Source organism: Poecilia mexicana, unplaced genomic scaffold, assembly GCF_051168715.1.
Source record: "Poecilia mexicana isolate PSO_F unplaced genomic scaffold, ASM5116871v1 scaffold_12, whole genome shotgun sequence".
NCBI lineage: Eukaryota > Metazoa > Chordata > Actinopteri > Cyprinodontiformes > Poeciliidae > Poecilia > Poecilia mexicana.
The window spans coordinates 13,028,259-13,052,679 of NW_028263381.1; the positions used below are offsets into that span (position 1 = coordinate 13,028,259).

At 37.3% G+C, this 24,421-nt stretch overlaps 1 protein-coding gene across 2 annotated transcripts in view; it reads right to left on the minus strand.

The window, feature by feature from the left end:
• The window catches only part of abl1 (ABL proto-oncogene 1, non-receptor tyrosine kinase), a 35,122-nt gene that overhangs the window by 9,097 nt on the left and 1,604 nt on the right, over positions 1 to 24,421 (minus strand). The window contains exons 2-3 of one of the 2 annotated variants that reach the window (XM_014997823.2): positions 22,003 to 22,386; positions 445 to 609 (exon numbers count right to left, since the gene is read on the minus strand). In XM_014997823.2, the coding sequence (XP_014853309.2) occupies positions 445 to 609; positions 22,003 to 22,129 (292 nt within the window). In that variant the 5' untranslated portion in view covers positions 22,130 to 22,386. Of the gene's footprint in view, positions 1 to 444; positions 610 to 5,867; positions 8,473 to 22,002; positions 22,387 to 24,421 lie in introns of those variants that run through there. The other variant, XM_014997825.2, reaches the window with a different exon arrangement.

The following is a 24,421-nucleotide window of genomic DNA, read 5'->3' on the forward strand; positions in this document are numbered from 1 at the left end:
TTCATTATCAAAATAAAAATGATTGCATTATCAGCATTATTGCTCAAGAACAGTGCAGACATTTTCTTGTTTACTCAAGTGGCTACAGTCCCTCCTTCCTTCCTGCATTTGTCTGTGTAGTCCATCTGTAGCATTGTTTTACAGAAGGCTCAGTGGAAAAAAAAAGCCCATATATGTCTGAACATTTTCAGGAAGTGAATTGAGAACAAAGAATAACAGAAGGGACACAAACAAGGTGATTCCCAGATGTAGTCACAACGCTACAGAACCAGTTTCTACAATGTGACTGGCTTCTCCTGCCATTTCAAGCCAGTAGACAGATAATATTCTGCATTATGCTAATGCAAAGGACAAAACCCATACTTTTCCAGACTGTGTTACTTATTTTCTATATATGTAAATTTGGTTTTCAATAAAATAAATAAATAAATAAAATCCTCTCACCTTTAGTGATGCTTAGTGTGTTGTCACCACTTGCTACGAAGTCATAGAGTGCAACAAACAAATTTGGGTCATTCTCGCTAGGTCCTGCCAACAGGTTCTCTTTGGAGTTCCAGCGAGCCGCTTCAGACAGACCCTGACCCTCAAAGTCTGGTCTCTGTAGAGCTTCTGCGGAAACCCCCCCCCCAAAAAAAAACCACAGGTTGGTCAAAATATTTACAAATATCAGAAATACATGAAGAAATGTGACATGGGCAAGTTTCTGACAAGAAAGACATCCAGCAGTTTTGCTGCAAAAAAAACAAACAAAAAAACAAACTCATAGCCATCTAAAATAAGAAGTTATGAAGCAGCATTTATAATAAATGGAGTTAATAAAAGGGAAAGAACAACACCATAAAAGTCTATATTTCTTTACACATTTTGTAGCTGTTTGGGGGGTTTGTGGCGTGGAAAAGCTTAGAAAACCCTGTAGTAAGCCATGCTCAATGTGAACTCTTTGGGATCATGCCTAGAAGAAACACTTCTTTATTGTGCTCTTTAATCTTTTCTACATCAGTTTCAGCTTCCCTTAAGTGTTCAGAGACGACTTCCAAGAAAATCCCCAGCTGAGATGCTTCTGTGGGATTAAGCCATCCCTCGTCATTGTTCATGCCTCTGCAACATGTGATTTTTTTTTTTTTTTGAACAGACCAATCTATTTTTAAGTATCTGTAAGATCTATAGACAGTAAACTCACTTCTGCCCATAAGAATAATACTCCGAGAAGTGCTTTCAGGATCTTTGTGAAGTGGATGAGCATTAGCCTCACGTGAAAATCACGTTCAGCATAAAGAGTCAAACACAGGTCATGTTAGACTGGTAAAAACTGATGGATAAATGTGAAAATGCAAAACGGTTGTTGGTCACAGATGTAAAAAAAGAAAGTAAAAATGAAAAATGACCAAACTGGTGTTCATATTGAACATGACCCTGACAGCAGAGTGTAAGACAGGATTTATGTAGTAGAGTGCTGCAATCAGTTCACGACAGACAATATGATAAGCATTAAACAAGTTCATTTTCCAAGCCAGATCTACAACACAAACACTGCTGAAGGAACAGTAGGGAAGGTAGCAATTTTGATTTTGTTTTCATAAACAGATTTCTTTTGTTGATTTGTGGAAAAGGCCAAAATGCGGCTTTGCATCATGAGCCTTATAGTTTTGTCAAACCAAAATTACAAAAGCAAATAATTGCTACTAGGACATTTCTGTCAAATTAAATAGAAAGGGGAATGGAAATGACAGCATTTTAATATGCAAGTAAATATAAGAGATATGATCAAAAATACGGACATTTGAGATGTTTCAAGGCCTAAAATGAAGATAACTCAATAAAAGACTTACAGAAACCCTGATGTCTTTGATCAAACACCTGTGATCTGACACAAGTGATTGAGACATTGATTTTAACTGCAAAGGGGAATATTTCACATTAGTCTAAAAGAACAACCACAATACCACATAATGACATTCAAGCAGAACTCCACAGAGTGATGATATTATAATTCCTTCCCCAATTACAGAAGTCAGAGCCAGAGGGATTCATTTCCGTCTGAAAAACCTAAATTTTAGTGGTCAAATTAAAGTATGTAATGTCCAAACCACTTCAGGATGCTGCATATATATTTTCAGTCAGCTGATCTAGATCACACAGGACTTTGAATGTCTAACAACTGCCACTTTTGTTTTTTTATTACATTTCCAACCCTTATTAGTAGCCTATGGTTCTTGATTAATACTCGTTATGACTCGACATTAGTCAAGACATGGCACGAATGTGCATCTTGATAATACAGCTGCAATTTAAAGCAGAGGGTTGATTGAAGATTCAGCAAAATATTTGATAAAAAAAAAAAAGAAGACAGAGGAGTTGCATGAATGAGATTATAGTTAAATATGATTCTATAAACATACTAAGACCCGGCTACCTGAACGTCAAGATCTGAGCTCAAGTTTGAACTGCGCAAGTCGACTACCGATGGACATAGCATGGATTTCAAGATCTTAAACAATAAGCAGACACCAAAGTGTTGCACAACTCTGGGAGAGTGAAGAGCCAAACAGTTTATCACATGACATTGTTGACAAGTTGCAGGAATCCCTGTTTTGGAAGACAAGGAATCTAGACCCATTACAAGGTTCTTTTTAGATCATAACATGTCATTTTGCTTCAAGGAAAATACTAAATATTTGATCCAGACTCTGAAAATGCCATATTTTTGGGTCTTGATGGATGCTGGAGGAACAATACTCAGTCATAGACATGTTTTAATACATTAAAACATGTCTCTAAAGGTGAAAGCTGGGTAATACTTGCTTAAAATAATCATTTTTCAATATATGAGATGGCATTTTAACTCAGTGGCACGTTCAAGAAAGTATAATAAAATTACAAACAGATGAGACCAGCAACGGTGCTGCGTAAAAAAAGCAACCAGAAAAAAAAAAAAAAAAGGATGTGGATCTGAAATTAAGGATGACTAACCTACTGAAAGCATAGCCAGGTCATTAAGTGTGAGCAGCAATAGCCACACACATGCACTTGAAAGGCCTCAATTATTGCAGCTCTTCATGCAAGGGGGGGGGGAAAAAGCACACTGATGCTTTCTAGCCCATATAAAACACACATGAAAAAGAAAAATCAGGTGACAAATGAAATCCGTAAGGGAACCAAGAAGGAAAACAAATTAGAATAATTCTTGATCAGACTAAAGCTCTGTGGAGCTGCGAAGAGGGAAAATTACAGCATGAATTGGCTTCATTTCTGAGATGACCGTCAAAATGATTAAACGAGTGTGAGGCTTGTGAAAACTTCAGAGCAATGACTGCGCAGTAAGAGTGAGGGAAGAGAACAAGGTGAATAAGATCTAAAACTTTAATCTTAAAGATCGGCAGTCAACCTGGTAGGTCCTACATTGGTAACTTGCTTTTGATTTTATTTCATATTTAAGATATACAGATATACCATTTGCTAAAATATTTAATTTACTTTGTTCACATTAAGAATTTTTCATTTATTTCCTTGGTATTTGGCAGAACAGTCTTAAAAACTGGTGACTTGGGTTAAACATTTTGGGTATCCTTCCACAAGATGGAGTTGGCCAATTTTCTCCAGACAGAACTGATGTAATCAAGTGGAGTTTGTAGACCATCGTGGTCCCTAATCAGCTCTACCAACAAACCTTCTATGGCATTGAGATGTGGGATTTGTGAAAACCATCCCTAAACACTGTCTATGTTATCCTTAGACCACTACACAAGTCACTTGCTGGTATGCTTAAGGTCGCAGTTCACTGGACAGGCACATTTGTGCCCAAGCTTCAGGTTCTTGGCTGACAAAGCCTGGGTTGGCTCTTTAAATATTGTCTTAATGATTCCATATCAAGTTCTTCCTTCCTGTTGAAGTGCACCAGTCCCTCCAACAACTCCACGGTATGGCACTACCACTCATCGGCAGTAAACCTGGTATAAGATCCCAGATGTTTCATTTAGGGCTGGGCGATGTGGTCTAAAATTAATATCAAGATCAAGCCTATTTGTAAGTTCCACTTTTGTTTTGAGAGATTTGTCATTTTGATCAATTACACATACCTGACCATCTGTAAAATCCAATCTGATAATATTTTCTGATCTGGACAATGAACTACATGTATCTTATTCTGCAAGAGCTGACAGTCCGTTGAAGAGTTATTTACAATGCATGCGTCTCCGCTGCGCTGCCCCTGCGCACTTCGCTGCTGTAGCAGAGCAGTGATTACCCTAATTTCTACTCCATGGCTCTGCTCCACTGTCAACCCTAGAAGTGCTCCAAGAAGCATACGTTCAAAATGAGAGATCGCACACAAAAAAAATCAACTGGTAAAAGGGATGAGAAGTGTCATAAAATACTCTAGTTCTCAACTTCCAAAACTAATATTTTTCTCTCTGTTGCTCTCTCACGTCATCTGCCTTCACTGATGCTCCTACTGCAACTTGAGTGAGAGAAATTTGGGCACAACGCTTTTCAGTGTGTCTGGTGAAGGGAGTGCATCCTGCTGGATTCCCTCCCACGTCCCCTCGGTTCAGAGGGTAACGCCGACTTCTGATTGCTTCAAATGGAGAAATGTTCCCGGATTTAAAAACTGGCTCAAGTGGCGCTTGTAATTCCAGTTTATGGTGCAGCAACAGAGCTCAGAGTCAGCCTGAAAATCAACATCTAAACCCTTAAAAATGTGATTTTACACTAGCAAGCACAAGTGGGTTCCTGTTTAAAAGTGTTCATTCAATATGCCAAAAACAGATTGCCTGGATTGTTTTTACGCCTTCTATCAATATGACATACACAGCACAACCTCTGACCTCAGAAACTCAAGAAAATGTCTGCAGAATTAAAAAAAAAACAAAAAAACAGCATGCTTTCATACCATATACACAAACCACTTACAGTTGTTATACCAACTTGAAGAAAAGCAGTGTCATTTTCCTTGCTCACAGTTCCAGGAAAGTTTGTCAATACTTGTCGAGTCCCTGGTTCCTCAATAACAGATAAATCTGGTGGTTCAATGCCTCCCAAATTGAATGAGTGGGCCCTGGTGTAAAGTAGGTGGCACTAGTCAAAAAAAAATTGACTTCCCATTTCACACCTTGAAATTTGGCCTTTGTCTCTTCAGGAATGCTCTGCTCTTTCCTAAACTCCATCTTCAGCACGTCATCACAAGAGTGCTTCTCCTTTATGCCGTTTACATCCATTCTTAGGAGTGTTGGAGTAAGAAGTAGTTTGCATGATAAGTTCAGCAGATGTGCAGTTCTTCCAGGTGTTTGCTAATTGTTTTTGCTCCAAATTGAAACATCGAGAACTTTTTGTTCCTCCTCTCTTATTAAAGACTCAGTCCCTGTCATTATGAAAATCACATGGACTTCAACTGTGCACAAAATTAAAACCACTATATCAAGATGTCTTTCTAAATTTTTATAGGCACACTGAAAACCTAATGAAGTAATAAAGAACAGCAAAGAAGTGAAAAGTGCACACAGAGATTAGATTCCCCCTCCCCTCCTAAACAAGAGTTAAGTGGGACATGGCCAGGAGTCAGATTTCCTTGTATTCTTTTTGCTGTCTTTTTTTTCCACATTTTTTTCCTCTCTAGCCAGCCAGAGTGTCTGGCGTCCCTCCTCCTCCTCTGTGCTTTCTCTCTGCTTACCCTCCCTGTTCTTTAGTTTCCAAAGCTCAGAAATCACATCAAAACTTATCGTCTCAAAACCTCTTCTTTTTTTTTTTCTTTACTCACCATTCCTAATTTTCCTCGAATGTTTTGACTTTTCTTTTTTATTAAACAGCTGCGTTTTGTAAACAATAGGCCCGAGCTAAAAGACAATGCCATAATGGCCATGAAGTGTTCTTACCTTCTAAGTAGCAGCTGGAGGATGACGAGAGGCCCTTCTTAGATTTACACCCCACCAATTTCAGGCATATCTCCAACATTTTCATCTGCTTTTTTCCCCCCACCTTCCTGCCGAAATTATAGTTGCTTGATCAAATCCGACGTCACTCAAAAGTTTCTATCTACATTTGTCCCAAAAAAGGAAAGATCAGGCTAAAATGTGGAGAGATTTCCTTTTGTCGGTTCCTTCCAGTTGCCGTATATATCCTTCTCGTCTTTCCTTTCCTTTTGAAAACCCGAAAGAGCAGCTGTCCGGCAAAGCCTACCAACTTTTTCTTCTGAGCGTCTCCATCTTTTTTCTCGTTTTTTTTTTTTTTCTCCCTCCCTTGTTGACTTTAGGACTTCTAGCTACATCCACTTTTAAGAGACAAAACAGAAATCCAGAGGAGCAGCTTGAGTCCAGAGAGTTGGTAGGTGTGTAGAAGTAACGGCAGAGTGGGCATTAGCGCAGGGTGGACGTTGCCATTCCCCTCTCCTGTCCCCTGTGTGAGCGTGTATCCGAAGCGCAGGGACCACTCGTGCTACAGCAGCCAACAAAGGGCCTCTTTCAAGCTCTGCCTGCTGCACTCAGTGACATCAGCTAAGCCCTCCCACCTCCAAAAGTAGGAGTGAGAAACTGCTACCACACACATACACGCACACGCAGTTAAAAGATTCCCAACACCTCACCAGCATCCAAACATCATGTCAGCTTTAAAAGTAAAAGCTCCAGACGACTAATTCACCAAACACCTAAATAACTTAAACTCCACATAGTTCTTACACAGTCTTCTTTCTCCTCCTTTTGAAGTCAAAATGATTAAAAGATGCTCCTCCTCCAACTTTTCAGCCCCTTCCCCCTCTCTGTCTTTCTACCATGCTCTGTCTTCAGTCATGGTTTTTCCCCCTCTTTCTCCACTCTGAAATGTTTACAGGTTAAGAAATCATTTCTGGAAACAGGACTGGGCCATTGAAGGCAGAACTAAAGCTCTCAGCTGAAAGCGTAACATTTATCAGTTTTTCCTGCGTTTCATTTGTCACCTAACTAGGTCATTTTTTTTTTTCATACTTTCATGTCAAAAGGGAATGAAAAAGAGCATCTGAATACATCAAAATGAAAACAGTATCATTGTATTACATGCATCAACATCTGTGGAATTGTGTTACTGGGGAGAAGACAAAAACCTACAAATGAACCGCACAACATTGAGCTCGTGTTGGATATTACTCGTGGTCTAGTAGAATGTGAATATTTACATACTCCTAGACCTCTGCCTCTCAATTCCTCAAGGGATGGACAATTATCATATAGTTTGTTATTGGGGGAAAATTATAAGAATCATGATTTATTGTTGTAGCAAAAAGCTAAAGAGGTTAAAAGAACTCTACTCGGTTTGATTTAGATTGCTTTTGCTGTTTTAAAATTTTTGTGTCACTGCTGGTTCCATCAGTAAATATCTGAAAATATTACAGAATGCAATTGTTGTGAAACTGGTAGATGCAAGCTTCCCATATTTAATGACACTGGTGTACCGAAGCAGTACATTTAAATTTGATTTAACTGGTGAGTTTTATCTTTAAAGGAGGAATATATTGTAAAATCGATCCTGGCTGGTGATCAGCACTAATCAGCTTATTGAAAACTTTAAAAAATCTGATCATTTTTAAATCAGTAAGGATCTATTCATAAATGCTACCAGCTTATGATACAAACGACACTCTTCGGTGTGCAGGTGTTTCTCAGGAAAATTAGCAGTTAGCATTAACAAGGCTAACTGCAAATCTAAAATGGAAAAGATAAGTTCCGTACTCGTTTTATAACAATAAAATTATATTTTAAGGCAACATATCAAATAATAATTGTGTAATCAGTGTAATGACCACCTAGTCAAACACAGAAAACAAGTCAAAGATGTCAAGAAGAATCTGGATGTTTGGATAAGAGATTTTCTGCTCTTAAAAGTCACCTAAAAGCTGCACAGAAAGAACAAAATCACTGAATCCACGAGCACGGAAATCCTTTAAGAAGCCCTTAAGTCTGTGGAGTTAACAGTTAATACGACACAACAATAATATCCCCGATACGATTATAATGGGTGCTTATGTGTCTGTCACATCAACAATCACAGAAATCCATCAACATGGCATTAGTCTGACTTTTAAACCCTGTGTGCTGACCCTCAAATCATTTGGCACTGTGATGCCCCCCACACTCCCTACCCACATCATCAATGCCGTGTCAGTATGACAAACATTTGCCTACTTCTCATGCACCACCCCAAAACACCAATTATAAAGAAATGCAGGCTTCCTAGAGCTCTGAGGAAGGCCGATTAACTTACCGCAGCCACATAGAGTTGGGGAAGATGAGAGGATGAGGGCAAGAGAAGAGGGGCTGTAAAAATGGAGGCAAGAGGAAAAAAGGTTGCAGATGGAGAGGCACGAAGCACATTGTTTGGAAATGAGCTCATAGCGGAATAGCTCGCGTTTTATACTGTGGACTAATATGTTAACAGTTAGCTGACGTACATCCACCCACGAGATGGTTGCCGGTGCTTTGTTTCTCACTCCTCCTGGATACACAATTCTTTTCTCCAAACCTTGATGAAAAACCAGTACACTGGCATAACGACTGCCGTTTTCTTACTTCAACTTTAACTGTTAATCATATATTAGACTTGGCACACTAGGATATAACCATAATCACACTGACAGTGGTAAAATAGGGCCAGCCAACACTAGCTATAAATCTTGTTCATCTATTATGTGGAAGAAGAGTCATATATGCACTTAAACCAACAAGCTTTCTAATTACAGAGTTTGAAAAAAGAAGGGGGGCAGGGTTCAAAAAGCTGTTTCTAATACATTTTGTTCACTGTACATAATCGAGTATTTCTTTGTCTTAACTCCATGAACATTTAAAGCAATCAGAATTAGTCAGGTGGAAAGAAAAGAGAAAGAGAGACACGCAGGAAGCAGGTATTCTGAATGCGTGGATGTGTGTTTGCATATGTGGCTGTTTACTCTGAGCCCTCTGCTGAAAGCAGCCAGAGTGTCTGAGGCATGCAGACCAGCAGATGAAGCTGGGGGACTTAGATTTCCGTATAATTTGCCACTTAGTGTAGTCCACAGGGAGGAGTGGACACTTGAGACTGAACTGCTCATTGCTCTAGTTCAAGGTTTTAAATCTGCAATAGCTTCTGGTAATAGCCACACTGCCGACACCGTTTGTAGCCAAAACTCCTCAGCAGTAAAAGTAATTATTTTACAGATTTTATGATGAAGTTGTTCAGAGGCAGTTACATTTGAGTTAGCCTTTCAAGGCTTTTGGGTGCCATTTTGACGCAACTTGCCCAGTTAACTCAATGGGTTGGCACCGAGCAAGCTAAGCTTTCATAAATGACACTCATAAATTTCGACCACAAGCAAAAACAGCAAAACCCTTTGCTTAATTCTAAAAAAACAGCCTGATAAAACTGATAAATACATAAATAAATAAATATAATAATAATAAAATGAAATAAATCTGGAATTGTTTTACAGAATTAAATTGGCATTGATGGATAATTTTCTAAGGTACTCTTAAACATTTAAATGTTATTTTAAATAAAAAGTAAGATATAATGATATACCAAGATTTTTTTGTTTTTTGGCATGACTGTACAGACGCACATAGTGGGTTGTTTTAAATTTTAACTCATGCAGAACATTTATGTGCAGAATTCTACTTTCCGCCACACAGCTTTAGAAAGCAGTACCAAAACAAAACAGAAAGGACGAGCTATCGCCAAAGTCGGGTTTTTCAGAACGTTATACGCTCTGATTCAGCTACAGTTATGATGAAGAAAGAAAGGGAGGTCAAACCAAAGCTTCAGGTCAGAGTTTTTAGCTCGCTCTGAGCTTAACCCAATTACTCCCCTGCATTTAAGACAAAGCAATCTTAAACATCACTGGTATGAAAGAATATATTATTCGCACCCTGCTGCTGCAGGGCTCAACTGGCCCCAACTGCAATGAGAGCAGCAAATATGTGAGCGTACACTGATGCCGTGTAAGCATCGGTGCGTACACAGCAATTGTCAGTCCGCCAAGAGGCGGACTACAATTTTCTTGTAGTTTTACTGTTGTCTAAGAATTTCAATAATTAACTAAATCAAACCACATCTTCAGACAGTTTCATAACGTCCATTCTTTGAAATGTTAGAGTAATTTTGATAAAATAAACATATTAGAAAATGTTAACATTCTTTGTTGATTGCAAAGAAAAAAATTGTGAAATAGTAAAACCTTTTTTTCCTCGAATATCCAAAAAAAAAAAAAAAAAAAACACCTCTGATTATAACCAAAAACTTTTAATGTCTTGTTGAAGTTTTATTTAATAGACCAACACAAAATGGTGCATAAATGTGAAATGTGAATAAAATGATGCATAATTTTTATAGCTATAGTATGATTAAATTACATACAGCTAGACTTACTAAATCAGGTGACCTCTCGAGGAAAGTGGTCGCACTGGAGTTTATTTAAGGATATGTTGTCATTCTGGGCTTAATTCTGTGATTTAACAGCATAAAAAGACAGCACTATGATAAAAACTGACAGAATTTTAAAAAAAAGAAAAAAAAAAAGAAAAATTGCACACATTTTTCTACTATCAATTGTAAATGCTTTGGAATTGTTATCTAGATGCCTGGGGAAAGACCCCGTTCGTCTAAATACCCGTCTGAGTAAAAACAGCAATAGATACACAGAGGAGAGACTCTGGCTATGACTGTTGAGCTGCAGTGGTGAAACTGCTCAGGCTTCTCTCAGCGTCTAAGTGGATCCAGATGCAGCTAGCTTTACAGCCCCAATCTTATCCTCTTACAGCGCTATGAAGAGGAGTTTAATGCAAAACCAAGAAACAGGACAGAACACCAATAAAGTCAAATTTGAGCTGGCAAGGGGGGAAAAAAGGAAAGGAAAAGCCAAACAATGCACACTGAAATGAAACTATTTAAAAGAGAAAACTTCACAAGTAGTGATATCTCAACATGTTTAGCAAAAAAAAAAAAAAAAAAAAGTGTCCAAATTTTAAATCATATCCAACTTAATCATCTGTCAGTAAGTAAGATGAGAGATGTTTTCTGCCCAAGACAGCAACACTGAGCTGATCCCAGCCCTGTCCTTCTGGCGTCTGAGGTAGCAGGTTGTCTGTAGAGAAAACAACAGCTGTGTCCGGAGCTGCAGCGGCCTGCTTGGGCATGGAGCAAGGAAAGGCAGTAGGGGAAGTATTTTTTCCCTACACGAGTGTTCGCGTGCGTGCGTGTGTGTGCGCATGGAACCAGGTGGCAACAGATTCTCAGAATGCATTCCTAACTTCACTTAGAGGCACTCTCTGAGCATGCAAATGTGTATTTTATGTGAGGGTATGCAGGTTAAAGCAAATTAGAGAGACAGATAACTTATGTTACTTTCAGACTACAATGATGCCATGACTGAGCTTCAGAATGAATAAGAAAATCTATGGCAGTTATGCAAGTTTCAACCAGTGTTAACTTTCATCTGACTAAATGTAATTTAAATATTAATTGCATTTCAGTCACCTGTGAACATTTTGGCTTTAAGTTTAGTTTTAGTCAACTAAGTTTACAAATTTAGTAAATCACAAAGGACTACTTTTTTTAATGCCTTCCACATCTTTAGAAAAATTCTTCTTATACTTAAGTAATGAACGTCTCTTGTAGGAGTGGACATTAAATTTTATACAACATAGATTAACTGTTAAACAAACAAAAAAAATCCTGAATAATATCCTTAAGAAAAATAAAATAATCAGATTTTGGTTAATCAAGCGCATGTTTATCATTGCCATCAGTCATGCTATACCTGAAGAATAAATGTTTATAAACATCATTACTATTTTTCCTGTAAGTAAAATGGTTGCTGTGAAATACTCCAGATCAAATATACAGATTTGTTAAAAGAAGCACATACTTAACTCCATCAGGGATTTCAACTGTGATGAAATGCCAAAGTGACATTCCTCAAATTTGTTTCACATAAAAACAAAATTGTCGTCTTCAACACAGAGAGATGCTTATTTGCAGTCGGTCCATTTTGATGTCAGTTTTCTGTAACTGATAAGACTGAGAAGTGGAAAGTTTTTATCATATAATACAATTCTTGAATATTTAAGTTACTTTTTTTATACACATGAGCTAAGTTTTTTGTTTTGGGTTTTTTTTTTGGGGGGGGGTGGGGATGAGTGACTGGAGGGGTTTAACCACTGTAACATCAAGCAGTGAAGCTACTTGATGTTAGTAGCTAAAAGGTTATATCGTTGCTATCAATAACACCGTCAACTTAAGTGCAAGAAGCTGACAGAAAATCAGTATTAGTTACCAAAGAAGGCTATGCTGAGAAAACAGTTTGGATCAACACTTAGATCATTTTTATGCTGCTCAACAGACAGAAGAGCTTCTGACAGATCACAACATTAACACTACAGTCAATCATCCAATCATTCCAGTCTTGTAAAAGTCTCACGTAGTTTAGGACACAGAACTGGAGCATAGCTACCCCTACTCGACAGCCTGCTTCCTGCTGTCTTTTTAAGTTGTCATTTCTGCAGGTGTTTACCATTGCTGCACATCCACTTTAAAAACGCTCCCATCAACACTCTGTTTTCTCCATAGTGAGAATTTAGGAGTAAATGCCCCTATGTATGAACAATGAACAATTGGACAGATATTTTCCTCCAAGCATTTATTTATTCTTACTCATTGACAAAAACATCAATCATTTTACTTATAGATACCTTTATTTGTACTTTGTTATTTGTACATAAGAAAATTACCAAATTTGACTAAAGATGTTCTTAATTTTCTTAGTCAATAACATCGACACGAGCTGCAAAAGGTATTTTAGTCTTGATTTAAAGGAATTCAGTGTATCGGCTGTTTTGCAGTTCTCTGGAAATTTGTTCCAGATTAGAGGAGCATAAAAACTGTATGTTGCTTCTCTGTGTTTGGTTCTGAGTTTAGGGACCCAGAGTAGACTTGAACTAGAAGACTTAAGAGGTCTAGAAGGTTGATACAACAACAGGACTTTAATGCATTTGGTATTAAGCCATTTAGAAATTTATAAATTAACAAAAGCATTTTAAAGTCTATTCTCCAAGCTACGGGAAGCCACTGTAATGACTTTAGAACTGGGGTGATGTACTCCATTGTCTGATCTGCTCCAGCTATCTGATTTTTTAGGTAGACTTATGAAAACACTGTTGCAGTTTCTCTGGATTGTTCTGGGACATTAATCCTTTAATCCTGGAAATATTCCTAGGTGATAGAAGGCTGACTTTGTAATGGCTTTGTGTGTCTTTGGAGGTTCAGGTCTATGTCCATCACTACCTCCAGATTTTGGGCCTGATCACTAGCGCTGTACAGCTGAAGATGTGTACTGGCTCTAGATCATTCCTCTTTAGGTCCAAAGATAATTTCTTCTGTTTTGTTTCTGTTCTATTGAAGAAAGTTATGGCACATCCATGCATTAATTTGTTGTTCTATGCATTTGCTCAGTCCTTGACATTGTAATGTAGAACTCTCAAGATTCAAAGTTGTTTAAATAATTCATTATATATTGTCATTATATATTGTCAGTTGTATATTGACACATTTTTCTTCAAATTAATCAAATTACAGTTGCACTTTATCAATCAACTTTATTTCAAAGTCATATCTAAAAAACCTCTAGGGTAGCCAAAGTGCTGTAAATTAAAACATATATATAAAAAACCATGCAAACATACATACAAAATGTACACATACAACAAACATGGCAGGTGTATTTTAAGGGGCCATACAAGACAAGGTCTTTGCCAGTTAAATTTAAATCTTAATTAGGTCATAAACACCAGATCAGATAGGTCAGGGTTTCTTATGTAAATAGGCTGAAGGTGATTAATCTTTGCAACTATCTGAAGAAAAACACCAATAAGATTGTTTTGCACTTTTCAAAAACATGGAACAATTACGAAAGAAATTCAATCATTAAAACAGAGAGAAAAGAACGAGGGAATGAGGGAACTGCACCAGTTATTTGAGAGGGGAGTGCACAAAGGATTGCATATTTCTCCTTGCTGCTGCAGCTTGCCCTAATGTTTAACTCTCACTCCTTGTCTCTGAGCATAATAGGCAATATTACTCAACCCACCTTTGATGCAAGAGACCAGATACAAACATGTGATTCTCTTGGAAGCAGAGCGGATAGGCTCAAGAGAAATGTTTTGGCAGGAACCCAAGAAGAATGTGGTCATACTGAGCAGAGCTCAGGGTTACACAATTGGCCTTATTTTCCCTGCAGAGGAATTTCGCATGCTACAATGGAAAGAGTACAGGTGACAATATTAAAACTTTGGCAGAATGCAAACATCAAGCCGAGAAACCTTTTTTTATGCTGAATGAATGTTACAGTGTTGAAATAAAAAACAAAAAACAAAAACAAAGCTATAACTTATCAGAGGCATGCAACTTTTGTGGCATACTTACAGTTGAAAAATGGGCCTGTTTGGAAAAGTCTGAAGAAGCAAACTTCTTCAAAATAAAGCTTAGAAAATGTACAAAAAAAAAAAACTAAAACAGATTGCAGGGATTAGTAAATCTTACAATAGGAGAGCAGAGCAACTTCAGAAAACCACTGGGTGTCACACTAGAGCAGGACAATAAAAACTCCAAAACAAACTGTGCTGTGGCAACATCATCACACAGCTACAGCTTTATATGTCGGTTTATGATTTCAAAAAGGCTTTGAAAACAGCCCGGATAACCTTTGAATGACAGACAAACATTACATATAAACATATGCTCGTCTTGATTGCGACTACAAGGGGTTCAGATTTATGTATTTGTTAAAATCCAAAACAAACAATTAATGCACAAAGATCTCAGAATGGTCACTTCCCATAAATATTTTGGAACCAACAAGTCTCACCATCATAATCATACCCCTTATGCTTATTCATTTCAGGTACATTTTCAGAGCTCTTCTTAAATACTGTTTGGTTTCATTAATCAGCAACTTTTATCGACCAGCACAAGAGATTAGTAAACACAGATTGCAGGATGTGAAATGGTAAAGCAACTAACTCCCTTGCTTTTCTTCACTAAACTGTTGAGGCTGGTCATTAATTAGTGTGACAATGAAGGGAAATTTGTTTTCCACATGGCCAAGACTTGATGAGAGGAAAAAACACTGATGGGAAGTGATGTGTCATCTGGCCAGAGACAATCGTGTGTTCCAGACAGAAAAGGCTTCTGCAGCAACGCTCTCACACATCACTGAACAATCAGTCCTAACAATGCCACATATTCTAGCGCCATCATTATCAGCCAAGTTGGTGAATCAAATAGATTAGATTAAAAACTAGCACAGATAAAACAAAAACTTGGATTATTACAGGATTTTTCATATCCGTTTTAATTAGCAAAAAAATTAGCTAAGTGACAGGGACATCACCTGAGGATTTCATTAAAGTTTGGTCTAATGTTACACTCAAATTTGGAGACATACCCAACCAGGTCAAGGCCACCAGAGGCCTAACAGCTGGCCTCAATGAATATTACTAAGAGCTGCTCTGTGGTTGTGTGTCAACGTGTGCCGTACAAACACACACACGTGCACAACAAGGAAGAATCATGGGAAGAGATTTTGGTCTCTAGACTCCAAGGATTTCTCTACTTTCAGCAAAAAAACAAAAAAAATACATTTACCGACTAAAACTAAAATGGTTAGCCCAATACACATACAGAATCTACCGACACAAATACACACCTGGCACCCAGAATTTGTATTTTTTTTAATGTAACCAACAATTGGTTGGTCAAATGTTTTTCGTCCTCGTCAACAAATACGCACATCTGTACTATCATGGTTTTATCAGGTATAGTGTGCTGGTACTGGGACATAATCCATTTTGCCTTCAAAACTCCTTTAATTCTTCATAGCTTAAATTCAAAAGGGTATTAAAAATTCCTGCAGATTGGTCGGTTGGACATGCACGACCCAATACCCTATTTAATGCTTTATTTACCTGAATTGTAATGTGAATAGAAGTAAATTCAATGCCATCTTTAAGATATTAGTTTTAGATGATTTGAGCTTTCTGATGTCATGCATTATCCTGCTTGTAAGCAGCAATCAAATGACAGTTATAAAGGGACAGACGCAGTCCACAACAGGCATTTGTTGATATGAGAGAAACACTATGACAACCTTTAGTGAAAATACCACAGTATCATTATCATCACTCCTTTTCACTCGGTGCACCTCAGACTTCCAGAACAAAACAGACTCCTGTTATTTGTGGAAATACTCAGATGACTCTGTCAGGTTTATCAGAGATGATCAAGAAGTTAAGTATAGAGAGATAGTGAACCACTTGGTAGCCTGGTTTGGAAACAATAAAGCATGTTATTACTTCATACTAAAAGGTATTTAAAAAGAAAAAGTTTTTATGGTTTTAGAATTGAAAACGTAGTACCTTAGTACACTTTGAGATCAGACCATGCCATGTCAGCAACAACTCTCAGCTGTGCTATGCTGGATAAAATATGCTTAACAGGTATCTAAGTGGCCCAAAGTGTGCCAAGAAAATTTCTATTAGACCGTTACACCACCACAATCTGAACTCCTGAATCACATGAAGCAGGATGGGTCCATGCCAAATTCTAGGTCTGCCATGTGAGTGCCCAAGTTAAAACTGAGACTCACTCAGGTCAAATTTTCTCAATCTCTTATTAACCTATTTTTGTGACTCTCTTTGAACTGTAGCCTTAGACTGCTGTAGTTGGCTCACGTTGTTAGCTCATATTCTTCTACTTCTGCAGCCCATCCGCTACATGATTTACATATTGTGCATTCAGAGATGATATTCTACACACCTTCATTGTAACAAGCTATTACAATTGTCTATTATCTATTGTCTATTATCTCAAACCCCTCTGCCTTAGACTCCTCTGACCTTAACAAGGTAAGTTTGTCCAGACACTTGTCAATTCCATCTTTTCAGATCAGTCTCTGTAAATCCAAGCTAAGTTTGGGTGTGGAAGTCCCAATAGATCACCAGTTCAAAATCAGTAGAGTCCAGATGATTGCCTGATTATTCATTTGTATCAACAATTGGACAAGTGTAGCTAATGCAGAGGTAGGTGAATGTTTAAGACATGAATGTTGTGCTTCCTGGAAACAACACCTGAGGGATACTGAACCAGTTTTTCAGCAGATAACAGCTCTTCCATGACCGAGTGCTTAGACTACTTCAGAAACACTGACATGATTGCTTCATTCATGTACTATGCTCATCTGCATCAGATGAATGTCGTGTACTTTTATAATTACCTTGGTGTGTTTTCTTTCCATTTTGCTTCTAATCATTTAGATGGTTTGCTAGTCCAGAATTCAGACATGCAACTAGAAAGGCCTCAGCTGAAGTTCATGGGGAAGGAAAGAAGCCCTGGTGTGCCCTTACTGAGCAAGCAAAGACATGTCAATGGCCTATGCATTTCCCTGTCACCCAACAAGTTTAGCTGGCTGAAGAACCTAGCCTGGTACCTTTTTCCTCAGAAATATGCTACTTCAATATAAAATCATAGCCATAGTTAACCGTATGAAAGCATTTCTCGCTTTGGATGTTCGTATGTGTCTGGGGAGCTGGAGATAAACAACAAATATGCATTTGTTTACTCTTGATGGCAAAATAAAACTTAATAAATACAGCATGCATGTATTTTAATGTATGCTGCTAAATATTTTAATGCTAAATAAGGGATCACTAAAATGTTCTAGCGCCACAAAAGAAACATGGCTTGAAATGAACCAAACTGTGAAATAATGCTCTGTTATGGGAATGCTTTATAAATAGGGCCTCTATGTCACAATCAGCAGCCATTACCAGAACGTAAGGCACACCTGCCAAAACGGACAGGAATGCTAAAAGGGAGTAAAAAGAACTTAAAAATCCTCCTGTTTGTGGATACTGATCTACATCAGTTGTATGAAACAGTTTCAAAGTACCGTACATCAACCCACTTGAAATAAGTGTATAAAATAATTAGTTAGGATAGAGAGGATACCTACTTCAACTTGCATTGAAATTGTGGTAGCAATATAAAGTTTAAGTTCAAAGTGGCACAGACACTTTGCATTTTAACTATAGACACTAACTAGAAAAAAATATTTCTAACTACCTAGTAAGCTTTTATAATAAAAAAAGTAATCAGATGAATATGGCATGTCTGGACAGACCTGGCAAGATATCTCTGCTTTTAACTTATTCCCTGGTACATCAGTTTGTATGTTTTTACATACCGTTTTTTTAACAAAACAAAACATTAAAGTCAGCTAAAAATATTCTAGGCATAGCACAACTATCTTCAAACATTACAATCGGTACTAACCAGCCAGTGAAATCACACCAATCCACTGTACAGTACACAATGAAGCCAAAGAACAGACAGGTCTTTGCTTGCCTCCTTTACTGCCTGTGTCTCTCTCCCAGGCAGCTGCATGCAGAGGTCTGAACCTGCCTGCTGGGAAGGAGCAAGGCAGCTGGTTATCCCACTTTTAACAAGCTAAAGCTCACCAAGAGGCAGAGAAAAAAAAACATAAAGCTGTTGTTGCTGCCCTGCTCCTGCACTGTGACTCACATCCCCTCTTATGGCCTAACCTACTCATCACAAGGGAAAGGGGGCAGAAAGGGAAAACAAATATGCCCCGTTGCTGACCCTTTGCAAAATCAGACCTTTTTAACCAACAAAAGGTTTCACTCTGTTTTTCTGACCTTCCTTGACAAGTCTTAAACAAGACTTTTAAGTCAGTGGGTAGAGTTTTCTTACAAAGGCAATCACTGTCCGATGCTTTTTACGAATATATAAAGATAGCTTTGAACGGCTGATGCTCTTTTACAGAGGATGTTTTTTTCCAACACAAGCTGCATTTATTTTAACAAGCAGTTTATCATTCCAAACATTGCCATCTTTTTGTACAAATTAGGTATTTAGAAATATTAAACTTTTGAATTTGTACTTATTACAGAGCCTAGTACTTTCCACTAGAATAGGGTGTGTAAAATGTGCATAAGACGGTGCATATTATCTCAAGCCAAGCGTGTAGAAATAAAGCACAGCCACTTTAATTTCTATTGTTTTCTGAGCGTACTTCATCTTTGTTTTAATAAATAATGACACTGGATTCTGTGGCATAGTTTTGCAGCTGGATTTCAATCATTTCAGAACCTACCTACCACAATAGCTAAAGGGTGTATTTTCCCAGAAGAGGAGAGTTACTGGAATTCAAAATAATGAAATGTAATTTGCTGACTGAAGGGTGTAAGTTGCTTAAAAGTTAAAGTATTTCAACAGGATAAAAGATTTTTTTCAGGTTTCTTTTCCAGATTCCAAAACCCTTTTTCTCCTCATCTGACTACATGAAATCGGTTTCAAATAAGGCAGCATCGTTTCTGAATGTCTGACTATTCCTTTTGTTGGCATATTCAAGTTTTATATCTCTGTGGATACAATAACAAGCTATCATCACTGACAATTAGCATAAAAGGGGGTTTTTGAGCATAGCGAATCCACCCCAGAACTGCACTTGTTGGTAATATGTTGCTGCCAGACCTGATTTTTTTTTATTTATTTATTATTTTTTCTCTATTTTTTAGATTGTTAAAAAAAAAACAAGAGCCTTTCATTTATTTCTGCAGACATCCCTACAACTAATTTCTGGATAAATAGATTTACAACCAGGGGGATAATTTGTCCATTTTATGAAACGGATATATCGTGAAAACAGTTTCTGTTCATGTAAAGCGATATTTCAGGTGATAAATTGACTGAAAGTGGAAAGCAGAAATATAGTAGCAAATAGGGAGGAGGTGGGCTGTCATTGTAGATTTAAATAGGGTTCCTCAAGAAAAGAAGGTATGGACACACATGATGGCATTAGGGCTGTGTAAAATCGATTTTGTGATATACATCGATATTTTCTTTCCTAGAAAAAAATCAATATTCATCCACAAGTATTGTAACATCCAACTGTCACCTTGCTCACTCACTGCTTGCTTCGCCGGGAGAGTGATTAGGTCATCAGGCTTAGAGTGATTCCTTCAGATGTTAAGTGTCATGGTGAAAAAGGTAAACTATTCAGAGCAGGCTACTTGGTGCACTTTATTTACTTTACAAATGCATGTAAGCTACAGTTTGTACTGTTTCAACTAAAAGAAACATGTTTTCTCACCACTTCTTTGATTCATTTTGTCCAGCGACTTTAAGTCTGTGTCCATGTCCAACCAGAGCCAGGTATTGTGTAGTTGGTACTTTTAATCAGTTTTCAATTAAATTAATTCGATCCAACTCTATAACAGTCACAAAAAGTTATCAAAATCACTCGGTCCCTCTAAAATCTTTCAGAAAATCGTAAAAGTGTATTGAATTATATCGTTTGCTGAATATTGCAATACATATCGTATCGTGAGCAGAATACCATGTATTGTATCGTATCGTGAGATTATTGTATCACTACAGCCCTACATGGCATAGCATGTTATTAAGTAATTTGTCAATTAATTTAATGCTAAAGTATTCAATAGCTGCAGCTCAACTCTGTTTGGACTCTATCGGGCTTTCTTTTTAAGTCAAATTTGTTGCAAAGTGTAGAGTATATAACTATAACATGCACTTTCAATGCAAAGATCAAAATATAATCCAAAATATTTAAAATACCTGAGTTTTAGACTGTGCAATTACAGCGCTCTTGTTTCAGTGTTGCACAAAGTGTGCGCCCCACAAGTCATGACATAATAGCCTTAGACCGCTCTGACAAGTTTTACGGTCTACATCCCCCTGCCAAAATTTGTTGCAACATGTTGATGACATCTGAAACAATCTACAAATGTGCATGTGAAAGAATAACAGATTCAATAATCTATTGTGTTAATTTCGAACAATTTCAACTGAAAATATGGGGAAATTTATATTCTGGTGTGCATCCTGTGGTTAATTTTAACTTGGGGGGGAGGGGACATCACAAATGAACAGGTTTACTTTTAGTTATCTCTGACTGAACAAAGTAGGAAAAGATAAGTTGTCAAATGTACTCATTACCTTATTTAGTCAATGTGTAAAAGACTGCAGGAATTTCTGCAAATCTGAGTTATATTTTCTACTAATCTGGATAATAAACAAAGACACAGACCAAATCAATGGCAATTTCATAGCCAAATCCAAAAAAGGTCACACAAACGCTAGGAAAGCAAAAAATGAAGGCATGATGTCACAACTACTAGTAGTAATTCCTGAGTTATTTTATCATTTTAAGAGTCATGTCTCTAACTGTGATACTAAAATTATCATCCTGGAGTATCTGGAGTCCCAAGCTTTGCAAGAGAGAGTTTTTTTTGGTCAACTTTTTATTGTCAGAAGTTCTTATAAGCTTGTTAAATGTGTTCTTGTATCTTTTGCAATCATGTCTATTATTCAGCTGGTTAGATGCATTACCAATATAATAAATACGGCTTACAAATATTTGAAAAATCCTGGAATTGCGATAATTTTGTTCATAGTCACGACACTAACTGATCCAACAAATACTAGATGCAAGCAGACCTTTTAAACTGCAGTGACTACTGACATTGCACAGCTCCAATAATGACCACTAATTAGTTTTCTTTAGACTCTCATTAATCCATCTTTTACTCTTGCTTTTAAAGCCACTTTTCAGTGTCATACAGAACTATACCAAGAGTCAACACTAAAGCCAGATGTCATAATTTATCTTGATAATGATCTTGGCAAAAAAAAAAAAAAAAAAAAAAAAAAGGTGAGTTGAATACGCACATTTTTAGAGAAACTGGTTATTTAAAAAATAATTTAATTAAATTTACTTTCACTGCAGTTCAAAACTGTCATCATTGACAGTATTTATTTTGCCACTGTTCAACTACACCTTGATAAAACTATAATATGAAAGCAGGGGACAGAACATAATTTCAGTATGCGTCTGTAGACAAGACTAAGCAATCATTCTGTTTTGCTTGAAAATAATTTATTTCTTTATACTTTATGAAAGAGTTCTGATCTTACCGTGTCTATCGAAAACATTCCATGGCTGGCTCACATGGCGTGATGAGTCTCTCTTTCCCCCCTTGATGAAAGCTGGCAAACTGGGTCTCCTCTGGTCCCCTACAAATTTCCCCGGCTGCTGCCCCATAAGGGCAGGGTGCCAGGCTGCAGCCGGGACTATCCAAGCTGGTATCAGTTGTTCCCCGTTCCACAGTTGGGTATCAGACAGGGAGAGGATCAGGGGGACACAGGAAACCCGTTCACTGCCTCAGAACGCTCCTTCCGAGAGAACAGGTGATTCAGGTCACCTGAGCAGATCAAAGTTACACCAGTATGTCTTCGCGTGTCACACATTAGTGGAGCGTCCGCGCTTCACAAGACAAAACAAGCCATTTCAGGGGGAATCTGAAAAAAGAAAAAGAAAAAGTGCATTTACGACTCACTACAGCGATCAATAACATGAATCGGGTCCATCTGAATGACTGATCCAGAAACAATAACTTCTAAAGATTAGGTATGAGATACTGTTACTATGCTAACTTTGATTACTTTAGAACAAAAATGTGTGACCATATTAAATAGTTTTTTTTTACTGTTTGTAAACCAGCTGATGGCTTCCCAGATGTAGTTTTGAAACCCAGTAACCTCACGGAGTGTGAAAGGTATTTCTTCTTTAACTTCTACACCTCAACTGTCTGTGTTTTTAACAACCGAAAATGTTTCCAGCAGCCACATTGGTCTTTTCAGTAATCATGATAAAAGTGTAGAAATCATCTTTCAACCCAGTTATTGGCAGTGCAACAACTGGGGAATACTTTTTGATGCATACAGCTGGGGACTCGGGTCACTGCAATTCTTTTCCTGGCATCTCAGAAAAGGACCTTACTTTGGGAACCCCATAATGGAAAATTTTTTGGCATTTTGAAATTGCAATTTTTTTATAACTTCAGTGTGTTTTGCTATTGTTAAATTGCCTCTGCAAACTTAAATAAGGCCAAAATTGCAAATACAAAACTGTCTCCAACTTAGAGAGTGCGCTAAACAATAATTTTACAAATTGTTATTGTTAACGGAGGGGAGCAGAACAGTACTGTGAGATAAAATTATTCACATTTGGTGTTTCACAAACTGAGAAAAACTTTCTCAACACTGCAGTTCAAAATAATGTGTTAATGAATTTAAGGAGTGGTGCCTGCAAAAAGGGACAATACACACAGATAGTGTGATTCTGATGGACTTGTCCCCACATGTTTAGCATAGAATAGAAAATTGCAGCGTGTATTGATTTTTTGTGATTTGTGAACTTAAACTATGTCATCAAAATGCTTCCCACATCATAACACCAAGCCTTTACTAAGTTTGTTATTGTCTTGGTCAACAGCTATATTTTCCCCTTTGAATTTGTCATCCTTTTCTGCAAATTATCCATTAGATTCCAGCTTTTCAAAGTGAGTTGCATTTAAAGAAATACTATCTTTTGAACAGTTCTTGAACATTTTTGCATTACAAAAAATGAATCTCCTCCTAGATGCACTAATCAAAATTGCAGTCGCTGGTCGGCGTTCACCTGGGTAAAAACTAAAAAAAAAAAAAAAAAATCTTTTTTTTTTCACTCCATATTCCTTAAAAAATAAGGACCGCTAATATTTACAATCTTAAAATGCTAGGGGTGCCACGATTGCAGTTTTCTGGCTAATCGATTATAAATCTTTAAAAAGTCTGACCTGCCAATTCCATTTTTGGCTGCTGACTTTGCAACATCGGGGCGACTACTAACTACAAACATGCAGACATGACACATAAAACTATCATTTAAAAAAAATATGCTTTTTCCCCATGCCAGCTATATTTAGCATACTTTAATAAATAGATATTGTTTTGACAGCAAACAGATAATACCTGCCATACTATTTGTTTGGGTGTTTGAAAACATAATCAGTTAAGAGTTTTGTCAAAGCAAATCTCCATATTCCCATACAATAAATGAAATAAGTGCCCATCCCTACATGCATTCCTTTTCATGTTTTCTTTTTTTGACTAAAAATAAACAAACAAAAAAATAATCATCTGAATCAATTAAAATCTAATTGATTTTAATCGTCTTCCTGGGCTTTCCATGTCATGCCCAGGAAGACAGGAAATTGATTTTGGATAGAGAAAGCCTCAGAAGTGCATCTTTACTTTAATATATTCCCGTGTTGTCTATGAGTCAAAGACCATAATAAACTTAAGAATTATTCACAGGACATGCTATTTTACCTGAAAACCTGTAGAGGCTTATGGACATGCCTGCAATTTTTTAGTTAGTAACTAAAACAGCTACTAAATGCTAGTTTTAGATCGCATCCAAAATGTGGTAGATAAACTCAACACTTAATGAATAGCACGTCTGAAAAGAAGTTTGAGTTATTTTTCAAAAGAAAAAAAAAATTGCTGTATG